General features: G+C 32.7%; 1 protein-coding gene across 2 annotated transcripts in view; it reads right to left on the minus strand.

The window, feature by feature from the left end:
- The window catches only part of LOC150082857 (5-oxoprolinase), a 234998-nt gene that overhangs the window by 117656 nt on the left and 104791 nt on the right, over positions 1–12551 (minus strand). For both annotated transcript variants that reach the window (XM_090376873.1, XM_090376872.1), the window contains exons 19-21: positions 8424–8527; positions 6872–6908; positions 6034–6144 (exon numbers count right to left, since the gene is read on the minus strand). In XM_090376873.1, the coding sequence (XP_090232999.1) occupies positions 6034–6144; positions 6872–6908; positions 8424–8527 (252 nt within the window). The remainder of the gene's footprint in view (positions 1–6033; positions 6145–6871; positions 6909–8423; positions 8528–12551) is intronic.

A 12551-nucleotide genomic window follows, 5' to 3' on the forward strand; every position in this document is an offset into this window, starting at 1 on the left:
AAAGGTCGCGGGTTCGAATCCCGCCTTGGGCTTGGATCAGAGTAAAATGCAAAAAAACTATGGAAGGTGCATTATGGCCAAGAAGCCGATGCTCCAACAACTAACAAAAAAAAAAAAAAAAAGCTTTTATGTGACCATGTCTTTAAACCAAGTCACTACAGACTGTGTAGTATGATATGATGCTTCTTCTCTTCATTCCTATTTTTTAAGCTTCATAAACTTGTTAGTTCGTATCTCACTTGTGCAATTTTTACTTGCCATGTTCATCATTAATGATTGCTTATCTTTTTTATTGTTTTAAATTTTACAATCCAAAAAAAAAAAAAAATGTCAGTGAACAGAAATATCAATTAGTATGCATATATTACAGTATTAATTATGTACATAAGCATACATAGTCTCCAACCAATACAAGGTAAAGTGCTATATTTACTGTAATATTTATTTACTAGAAATTTAAGATGTTTAAACCTATGTAAGCAATTTTATTGGGTTTCTAACTTTTTTAGTGTTTTACTTACCAGGCTAAACATTTTTTGAGTGCTCTGCTGCTATCTTCCCATAATAAAAAATAAAAAAAATCCATATTTTTCCCATAAGCCCTGTTGTTTTTAATGTGCAAAATACCATAACGCAGAGAAAAATTTTAGTAACACATGTACCATGTTATAGCAGAATTGACTGTACTTATTTTTCTTAGCCAAAATTATTTTTTTTACCTCAACATAGTCTTTTTCTTTACACTGTTATAGTTAGCAGCTGCTTTTTTTCAATGGCTACAATGCTTTTCAGTCAGCGTCAATGAGCCTACAATACAGTGCTAAGGAATGAATAAAGATGACAATATCTGCAATTTTTTTTTTTTTTGGATTACATTACTTGTTTTTCTTGGTTCTAACTTTTACATATTAAAACTACATCATCTCTTTTGGTATTCTTTCACTTCTTACCACACCTCCTTTCCTTCTTAATGGTGCAAGTCATGTTTCTTTCCTTGCACTGCACTGCCTGGAAATACCCACATCAAGCCATGTCAGTATGTTAAATGATTTAGAGGACATGTTATTAATAACATGCAATAATCTTTGTCTTTTTCCTTGATGTTATACCCGTGCTTTATAAACAATAGTTGAAGAATAACTGAAACAAAAATTCTTGGTCATCTTTATTAATAGCAAGATTATTATTCCAGAAGTGGTGGGGCTCAAAATGTAGCAAAAATAGTGGTGGGTCACCTGACAGGTGCCTAACTTTCTCTTTAATTGTTTGAAAATGTATTGAATTTTTTGAATTCTGTTTAAAGTGCCAACATTTCATCTTTTCTTTTCTTAATGGATTGAAGTACTTATTGCATGTACATTTTAGGTTTTAATAAAAAATTTAAAATTTTAAAACGTGTGTGTGTGTGTTATACCTTTCATTTTCAAAAAAACAAAAAAATATATTAAATCTTCTGAAAATTGCAAAAAAAAATATTTTACACATAAAATAGAAACCTCAATCTCTTATTCTCTTCCATTTTCCAGTTTAAAAAACCATTGAGTGCACAAAATGTACGTGCACATATATTTCTGTTTATCATGTAATATAAATATTACTAAAAAATCAAAACATATTATACATATTTGATACTATTAGTTACTTCCATTTTCAGATTTATTTCAAATTCATTGTACAAAATTTTAAACTATATAACTTGCTTCTGGAGAAGATATCAGTGCAGTGATCATTTGAAGAGAATATCAGATTTAGTAGCTTCATCTTTACTCTGTGAAAACAATAATAAATCTTTCAAAAACAACTAGGATCAGAATGTAGATGTTTATTGATCTAGTGGGAAAAGAAAAACAAGTACCTTGAAAGTTAAAACAAACAGAGCATTAACACTTGTCCAGTATCAACAACTCTTCAAGCAAAAAGCCAAATACAGTCAAACTTGGTTATAACGAGCATGGAAATAACAAGATCACGGCTGTATGAACTTGTCCTCCTGGGATGAGGCTATACAGTAGTGCATTGGTGTTCTGCTTGTCACATTACCCTATTTACAGATTGTCTTGTATTCACTGAACCATAAATTTATTTCGGAATTTCTAAGAATTTTGGAAACGGGACTTCTAAGAAGATTGTACACATTTTGGGACTTCTAATAATGTTGTACACATTTTGGGACTGCTAAGAACTTAGTATCCATTTTGGGCTTCTAAGAACTTTGTATGCAGATCACTATCATTTTAAAGTAAAATCACTTTATCAATTTAACGATTTTGTCTAAATTATTCGTGAGTTAGAACGTATTGCAAAAAATGTTTAAGTGTGTAAAAAGTTTTCTTTGTCCTCTTCAAGTGTATCAACATTGTGGAAGAATAAAGATGTTTACATATCAGCACTGGAAAATAACATAACTGGGAAAAAAAAAAAATTAGAAAGTGCGAGGTTACAAATGTTGAGGAAGCGTTGCTTCAATAGTTCACTACACAAATAAGTGCTGGATTTTCAATAGACGGACCGATCTTGAAGGCTCAAGCAGAAAAATTTGCTAAACAATTTGGATCCAATAAATCCAATAATGGCAAATGAATGGATTGACCATGTTTGGTCAGAAATCAGGAAAGATTTCAATGATGAAGACATCTACAGCAGTTGTGCTACTGCAACAGGATCTAGAAAACTTAGGCAGATGGGCTGAGAAGTGGTAACTGAAGTTTATAACATTGACAAATGCAAAGTACTGCATATGGGTAGAAGTAACCCCAGAGGAACGTACCAATTGTGTGGTACTACCCTTACAGTGGTAGAAAATGAAAAAGACCTGGGAGTGATTGTGCAGTCAGATATAAAATTTTCTGAGCAATGCAGACAGGTTGCCAGAGCAGGTCATGGGATATTGTCAATGATATACCGGAATTTTGCTAGCAGGGAAAAAGAGATGATTATCCCTTTGTATAAGGCAATGGTCAAGCCATACCTTGAGTACTGTATACAGGTCTGGAGGCCTCATTTTAGGAAGGATGTAGAGTTGCTTGAGCATGTATAGAGAAGGGCAACAAGATTGGCGAGGGGAATGATGGGGTTCTCTTACCAAGAAAGGCTTAAGTTCTGCAAATTGCAGTGGCTGGAGACTAGGCACCTGCGAAGTGATTTGATTGAGGTGTATTAGGCTTTGAATGGGTTGAGCATGCTGAATTCTGATGAGATTCTTCTGCTTGTTCAGGTTACGAACCTAAGGGGGCATAAATTAAAAATGAGGAGAGACAATTGTAGAATAGATGTGCAGAAATTTGCCTTTAGCCAGCAGGTGGTTAATTGCTGGAACAAACTTTTATCTGTCATTGTGGAAGTTGATAGCTTAATAGCTTAAATAAATTCAAGGCGGAACTGGACAAACCTTTAGAGGGAATGGTTTTGTGAAACCGTTTTTTTTTTTTTTTTTTTTTTGGCTGATGCTAACATAAGCTCATATGCTTGCTTTCTTGTGTCACATGCATCTATTACTACTACTACAATGCCGACGAAACAGGACTTTTTTATAATTTGACACCTGACAATACATTTAAATGCAAATGGGAAAAATGTGTTGGTGGAAAAAAAATCAAAGGATCGCTTGACGGTGCTCGTGTGTGCAAATATGACCAGAACTGATAAAAGAAAACCTGTTTTTTATCGGAAAATCCTTAAAACCTCGGTGTTTAAAAAACATAAGGAAACTTCCTGTGGATTACACTGCAAACAAGTAAGCTTGGATGATTTTGGACAGTTTTCGGCAATAATTGGAATAAGAAGCTATTCAATTCAAAAAAGAAGAAAAATATTTTATTGTTAGTTTATAACTGTCCTGCACATCCTCAGATTCAAAATTTTGTCCAAAATTAAGCTAGTGTTTCTGCCTCCCAATGCGACATCAACCAATGGACATAGGTCTAATCAAGAATTTGAAAGGATTTTATAAAAGATTTCTAGTTCTAAATCTGATCAGTTAAAGAAAACAGAAACTTACCGAGTCTATATTGATATTGAATGCTATAAATTTATTGAATGATGCGGGAAACAACGTTACTTCTATAACCATATCGAATTTCTTCAAGAAATTGAAATTAAATTCAAATGAAATTTCAATTGTAGATGAAGAAGATGGAAATGAAGAAAACAACTTACCATTATTTGAATGATTGCTACGTAACAACGTTCTAGGTTTTATTACAAATAACATGAATGAATTTGTATGAGTCGATGACAACTTATTAGCTAGTGATCTTCCTACAGAGAGTGACATTGTAGATGCTGTGCTCAACAAAGATAATAATGATGATGGTAAAGACAATGACTGTAATGATGATATGATGACAACTGAAAGTGAATCAAAATCAGTGCCAACAATCTCATAAGCTCAAAGTGCAATGGACACATTAGTCAATTTTTTTTAAGGAACTGAGGCAAGTAATGAGATTTTTAATGCGTTGAGTGTTTTAAGGGGAAACTTAAGAAATATCAAAGTGAAATCTTTAAAACAAACATCAATTTTAAGATTCATAAATAAAGACTAATTGAAATCGTGTTTATTTTTAAATATTATTGTTTTTAATTACAGGGAAATAAATTGTGTTTAGTATTAAGTGTATGGTTTTAAAATTATAGACAAATAAATTCTGTTTAATATTAAATGTATTGTAGTTTATACAAGCATATTAATACAAATAATATGTAGGTGTATACTTCTATTATTTTTTCTCTCTAATATTTCTTTTGTTTTTTGAATTTATCCTTTTATCAAGTTATTGAGAATTTTAAAAAATAGGAGGTAGATTTAACTCATCACTGATATAAAGTGTTCATTGTTTAACGGCCCCCAGGGTTTCCTCATCTCTGCTATCACCGATATAGCGAGTAACGGTTATAACGAGGAAATTTTGTCAGTCCCTTGATGCTCATTATAACCAAGTTCGATTGTAGTTGCAAAGATGCAGGGGGTAATCTGACAAGTTTTTTCGTGCAATTTCTCTAAGAAAACCATAAATAAAATCACTTCAGAAACTACTGAAGTAAAAGTTTGATTGCATATATAGGAAGGTATAATTTATATTTATAAAGATATGAAAATTTCAGCTTTTTAATCATTGATTAACACAGAAACATTTTCAAGGGTCACCTGTCAAGTTACCTGTCACTACTACCAGGTTAATCAAGATGCTTTTACAGAAAAGCTGCAGAAAAGTTACGAAAATCATATACTTCAGTCACTTAGATGATGTAGATCAGTACATTACAGTGTTGTGTTTTTGTGCACTGCAATTATACATATTCATGTCAGCATTCATTTAATCCCATTTTGAACAAAAAAATTTTTCTATGTACTCATTAATTTGCACAAGACTGTACTTTTAAAATCCAAAGTAGGAATTCAAAAAATTTAAATATACTCAACCATCATTAGACCTGTCATAATATATGGATCACGGAACTAAGCAAAAGGTCTTAAAGAGGAAAAGTGCTACAACCTGTCAAAAATAAGTATTCAGAAAGATGTTTGGAACTCTAACCCAAGTAAGTGATAGCATATAGGATGCTAAAAAATGGCATCTTCTGAATCAAAAACAGAAATTCTGCTGGAATATAGAATATATTTTCTGTTTATGATCAAACAGAGAGAGAGAGAGAGAGAGAAGACCTAGGGGAAGATCCAGAAAGAGATTAAAATGTAATATGAAAAGAGAACTGGAATTGCCAGACTTGAGACTGGCAGTGGATGGAGGAGAGGAATGGAGGCATACTATAAAAGTGAAAAGAACATTCAAGGTCTATGAATGCCATGTATTTAATGAAACATATAATATATTTAATGAAACTATGAATGCCATGTATTAATGAAACATTGTATGTTTCATTATGTATTTAATCCATAATTTCATTACGAATTTAATATTAATGTATTTAATGAAACTATGAATTGCATTCATAGTTTCATTAAATTTTTCATTAAATATTAATGAACCATATAATGAAAAGGTATAAACTCATCAATATTTGTTTACCTACCTGAAATTGCACAGATTCTTGCATTGCTCCTAAATGAACTGGAATGTGAGGAGCATTAGAAACTAAACCCCCGTCAGGTCCAAAAAGAGCACAAGAGAAATCTAAACGTTCCTATTTAGAGAGAAAGCTATCAGATTATTCCATGCAAAATAAAGTAATTAAGGGCTAAATAAAAATGTGATTACTATTTAAAAACATCCAAATTACATCCCTTATATTCCATATTGAAAACAATTTATATTTATATTGAATTTAGGACTGTAATGGATATTAGCAAGGTTATTTTTAACCCTAAAAATGAATAAAAAGAAAAAAAAAATAGTTTATATTTTTTGTCTGAGAAAGAAAGAAGGGGGGGGGAAATATATATATATGTGTAGACATTAATTAAAAACCATTTAATTAATAGAAACAATAAGCTTCGTATAATATGCCAACTACCACTTATTTGGAGAGGTCTGAGTTTGATTCCAAACATACAATGGAAAAGAAATTTCTAAAATCCTCATCAATTGAGGCACTGAAGCTAGCTAATTTCAGGCAGAGAGGGTAGAATTTTTTCCCTGTGGGTTATGCTACATTTTTCAGCCTGCACAGAATGCAAATCAGCTTGGGCACATACACGCTTTTACCTACATAAAATACATGATACAAATGAGTGATAAGCTCCGGTGTTAGTAAAATAATAATTTGAATTTGTTCTGTCACCACAGATAAAAAATTATGTGATATGCAATTATCATAAATTTGTTGCTAAAAATATTTCAGTAATTTAGATTATTTAATTTGCAAAATTAAATCATGTTTTATTCAAAGTTTACATATAAATATAACTTACTTTGATATTAGTTGAAACTGAAGTTCTTTGTAAAATCCTAAAACAAAAATTATATGCTGATTTAACACTATTCTCAAAAATAAAATAAAATCTATATTCTATAATTATTAATTTTAACTTGATTTTAATTTATATATTAAAATATGATTTATAAATTCCTTTAGTCTAACATGATTTATTGAGTCATTTAATCTGTCTCAATTCAAACATAGAACAGAACTTTCTGGGACATCCTGAATATACAAGATGTTTTTAAACTCTCAAGCTAAACTTTGGTAGCTCATTGTGTGATCAATAATAAAAATAAAGGTTCTTATGATTATTTAAACCCCTGGCACCACCATGCCGTGACGGGACTAATTGTATGTCTATCATTGCTGCAATTAAAGATTCTATTCTATTTGGTCTAAAAATGGCTTCTTGTTGAGCTAACATTTCTTGAAATTTTGCTTGTCTATCATTACCAAAAGATTGCCTAATTGCTGACATTTATGCAGAATTCTTTGAGAACACACTTTATTCCAATTGGAAGATATGCCATATGTTCTGTAACTAAAATATGGTACCAGCAAGGTGAAGAACCTCCACATTATGGAAGGAGGCCAACAGCTTTGCTAAATGAAAATTTCTCTCAGCAGTAAGTTGCCTGCTGTGAACCAGTTACGTGGTCTGCCAGTTCTCCAGACATAAATTCACTACATTTTTACTTATGGGAACACCTTATAACTGGTATATGAGACTGAAACACTGACTCAGGACAAATAACTTTGATATACTGCTGAGTTTAAGCTGCTAGAAATTTTGATGGTAAATACCAAAAGATTGAACGATTGCTGACTGACTGCAGGGTTCAACACATTCCACTTAGTGTACAACTAGAAATATGGTACCATCAAGATGAAGCATCCAACATTATGGAAGGAGCCAAGAGCTTTATTAAATGAAAGTGGAAAGAGAGCCAAGAGCTATGTTCTTCAGACATATATTCATTACATTTTTACTTATGGAAACACTTGGAACAACTGGTATATGAGATTGAAATGTTCACTCAGGACTTGGGTGCATTAAGTACTTAGTAGTAAATATACTGAAGTGTATTTACTACTGAATATGTATGTTATACTACCCCTACAAATAAGGAAATAAATTATTTACATCTGATTTGTATTATATATAACATAATTAAACCAAATGATTAACACCAGAAGTTCCAGACAATTATCAAATAGGTCAGGTCAAATATTCTAATTATACTTTTTAAATAATTTCATAAAACTTCTTAAAAGAAATTCTAGTAATCCCTTCTTTGTTTGTATATAAATATTATTAATCTAAGTAATGTAAGTTCTATATTCATGATGCAGGAAATAAATTAAGTTCCAAAGCAACACTCACCATATGTTTTAAACAGCAGAGTAAGTTTGTTCCTGAATTTAATTTATTAGTTTAATTTATATATAAAAAATAATTTTCATAACATTAATATAATTAATGTTATGAAACATTAATTAAATAACATGTTTAATATAAAAATTTAAATAAAGAAAACAACCTTCCCATTTGTTCAGCAATGCTCATGAAACGATGTGAAAATATTGAGAGCTGAATGGTATCTAAATCAGTTCCAATCTTTTTCTTTCTTTCAAGAACACCAATCTGAAAAACAAAATTAATGCCAACATATTCTGCAATTTCAATTCTGTATGTTTCAAAAATAAAAAATGAAAATAATTAAAATTATCTGTATTCTTTGAGATAAAAAATAGCTACCAAAAAAAAGTGATCTTGTTAAATTTATCAGATTAACTTGTGAAAAGTGTAATATTATAGAAGAATACATAAAGGTAAATAATTATCTGCACAAAAGAGAGACAACCAGTATCAGCACTAAACTTGCCACAGTCATTTATAAAAGGATTTTATAAATTTTAAAACTGAGGAAAAGAATTATGCATGGAAAAGTAACCCTTCCTCACATTCTCATTGAATTCAAGAGTGAGTACAATTATGACAAAAAATAGCTTGGCAACTATATAGGCCGCCGTAGCCTAGTGGTCAGGCGCGCAGGTGCATAAGTACACGTGCCTTGAGTGACCGGGGTTCTAGCCCATGATTGCTGAATACGGTGCTGTTTCTCGTATTCTGGCTATCTTGGAACTCCTCTGACCGTTTGGTCGTCCTGGAGTATAAACAGAAAATTTATAATTTATTTATATTCCTGATCCAGGAAATAAATGAAGTTCAAAAACAACAGTTACTTTATGACAACTTGAATATCAGATATGTCATGATACTGATGAAAACTCTGAAAAATGAGAGGCCTTAACATCAAACTTAAATAATCTTGTTTTGAAGTTGCATCACAAAAAAAGTATATCTGATTAATGTTAAATTAATCAAGTATTATAACTCTGAAATATTTTTTAAAGTATAATATTTCCATTACAGATGAGGCAATGTTGCTTGAACAATTCTAATGGTACTGGTCATATCCTTAGTATCACTCTGGTTGCCAAAATTAATATTAGTATTAATAGTTACAAATGATGCAAGAAAGCAAGCTTATACAGAAACAGCCAAAAAAAGCCAACACTTACCATATAACCTGTATATCCCTTCTAACAATTTGTCTAGTTCTTCCTTGAATTTATTCAAACTATCCAGCCTCTACAACAACAGATGGTAGTTTATTCCAACAATCAACCACCAGCTGGCTGAAGGCAAATTTCTGCACATCTACCCTGCAACTATCCTTCATCAGCCTTTATGGCCCCTCGTATGTGTAGTCTGAGCAAGAGCATCAGCATTGAGCTTACTCAATCCATTCAAAGCTTTAAAAACCTCAATTAGATCTCCTTACAGGTGCCTAGTATCCAGGTGCTCAGTTTGCAAAACTGAAGCCGTTCCTGGTAAGAGCATCATTTTGCTTCTCTCATCAATCTTGTCATTCTTTTCTGCATCCATTCTAACAGATCTTCATCCATCCTAAAATGAGACCTCCAGACCTGTATGCAGCACCCAAGATGTGGCCTAACCATTTCTTTATACAATGGGATAATCACCTCCTTATGCCTGCTGGCAAAATCCATGTATATCATTGACAAAACCTCATGGGCTGTCCTAGCTGCAATGCTCAGAGAAATTCGTATCTGACTGCACAATTAATCTCAGGTCCTTTTCATTCTACACTTCCCTGAGCGTGGTACAACACAGTTGATATATTAATCTGGAATTACTGCTCCCCTTTCATCTGTTGATATTAAACTTCAACTGACACTTCTCAGCTCATCAACATAATCTGTCTATACCTCGTTGCAGTAGCTTGATTACTGTGATTAACCACCTTGCCAACCTTCGTATCAACTTAAAATGTAAACATTATGCATGATATGCCTTCAGCATTATCATTAATAAATATAAAAAATAACAATGGGCCCAGCACCGAACCCTGGTGTATTCTGTTAATAATATTAATCCAAGAAGAGCAGTGCCCATTGATAACAACTCTCTGTTTTCTTCCTCTCAACTGCCCATTTATCCATAGCAGTAATTTGCCTTTAATGCCACACTGCTCCCATTTGTATAGCAGTCTTTTATGTGCAACAGCATCAAAAGATTTTCTGAAATCTAAATATGCGATGCCAAAATTATTTTTTGCATCTAGTTACTATGTCATAGTAAGCAATCCGATTGGTGAGACAAGACTGGCCCTTAACAAATCCATGCTGTGACTGTTGCATAACAGCATTCCTGTCTAGATGGTCCTACACTACTTCTTTAGCCAGTAAATCCATTATTTTATCTGAAACAGAAGTCATGCTAACAAGTCTGTAATTGCTCGTGTCACCTTTTTATTCCTCTTTATGAACTGGGATACATTTGCACATATCCAGTCCATAGGGACCTTCTCTGAATCAAGGATGCTCTCATAATCATGGCTAAAGATTTACTTAGCTCTTTTGCTGCTTTCCTTAATATAATTATATAGTTCCCATCCGCCCCAGGTACCTCTTTTATGCTTAGCTTCAACAATTTCCCCTACACTTTGCTCTCAGTTATCACAAAAACATTCAGCTCCCTTTTGGAAGTTAAGACACACTTCCAGCATCCCCATCTATAAAAAATTGCTCATGTGTGAATGTAGATGCAAAAACCTATTCAGTTTATCAGCAACCTGAACAGAATCATGAACAGTTAAAACATTCGTATCTAGTGGACCAATGTGATTCATCCACTTTCTTCTAGTATTTACATAAGTAAAGAAGTTTTTGCTGCTTTTCTTTGCATTCTTTGCCAGAGACCTTGTAATCTGCCTTAGCTTACCTAACCTCCTTCGTGATTTAATTGCAGACTAGTTTACATCAACTCTAGGCATCTGTATCACCTAAATTCCAGCCGTGAATTACAGGCTCCAAAAAACCAATAAGGGTTTGCCATTTTATTTACTTAATTGTTATATTATATTGTACTTTATAAGTAGCCTTATAGTTCTAGTTACACTGGTTATTTTTATTTTTAATTTAGATAGAGTTTTTGTAGGTTACTACTTAATATACTTAAAACCATTGTTTTGTTCAAATATTACAGCCATTGTTTTCATATAGAGAGTGGTAGGGAATTCAAATTTTAATTTTTAATTCAAATTTAACATAAAACTAGATAGCGTAATACATATCACTGCATTTAGGATTCTATTAGATAGTGTAGTATTGATAATTAATTAATTAAAGTTATATACCTTATTAATTTTCAATATCATGCCTCAGACTAGAGCAGGGAAGTCTTGTCTGACCAATTTGATTGGATACAATTATGTGGTCACAAAGGAACTGGATAAAAAAAATAACTTTGATATCATGTACTTGGATTTCAGGAAACCTTTTCATACCGTCACACATGGCAGACTGCTGTACTAATTGGAGGGGTATAGCATTAAGGGCAAGTTACTGCAATGGATAAAGGGATGGTTGAGTGGGAGATGGCAGAGAGTGGTAATAAATGGACACTGCTCTACGTGGAATAATGTTATTAGTGAAGTCCTCCAGGGTTTGGTGCTAGGCCCATTGTTGTTTTGTGTATTTATCACTGATATTGATGAAGGTATATCAGGCTTAATGTCCAATTTGCAGATGATAAAAAGGTTGGCAGGGTTGTTAATGACAGTAAAGACAGTATGCTACTGCAACAAAATATAGAAAAGTTAGGCAGATGGGCTGAGAAGTGGCAACTGAAGTTTAACATTGACAAATGCAAATTTGATTTATGGGTAGCAGTAACCCAAGAGAAATGTACTATCTGTGTGGTACTACACTCAGAGAGATGGAGAATTAAAAACACCTGGGGGTAATTGTGCAGTCAGATTTGAAGTTCTCTGAGCATTGAAGATGGACTGCCAGAGCAGTTCATAGAGTTTTGTCAATGATCTATAGGAATTCTGCTAGCAGAGACACATAGGTGATTATCCCCTTGTATAAGGCAATATTCAGGCCACACCTTGAGTACTGTATACAGGTCTGGAGGCCTCATTTTAGGAAGGATGTAGAGTTGCTAGAATGAATACAGAGAAGGGCAACAAGATTGGTGAAAGGGGTGTGCTTACAAAGAAAGGCTTAAGTTCTGCAAGTTGTAACATCTGGAGACTAGACACCTGCGAGGTGATCTGATCGAGGTGTATAAGGCC

Source organism: Mastigoproctus giganteus, chromosome 7 (assembly GCF_048544385.1).
Source record: "Mastigoproctus giganteus isolate SK-2022 chromosome 7, ASM4854438v1, whole genome shotgun sequence".
Classification (NCBI taxonomy): Eukaryota; Metazoa; Arthropoda; class Arachnida; order Uropygi; family Thelyphonidae; genus Mastigoproctus; species Mastigoproctus giganteus.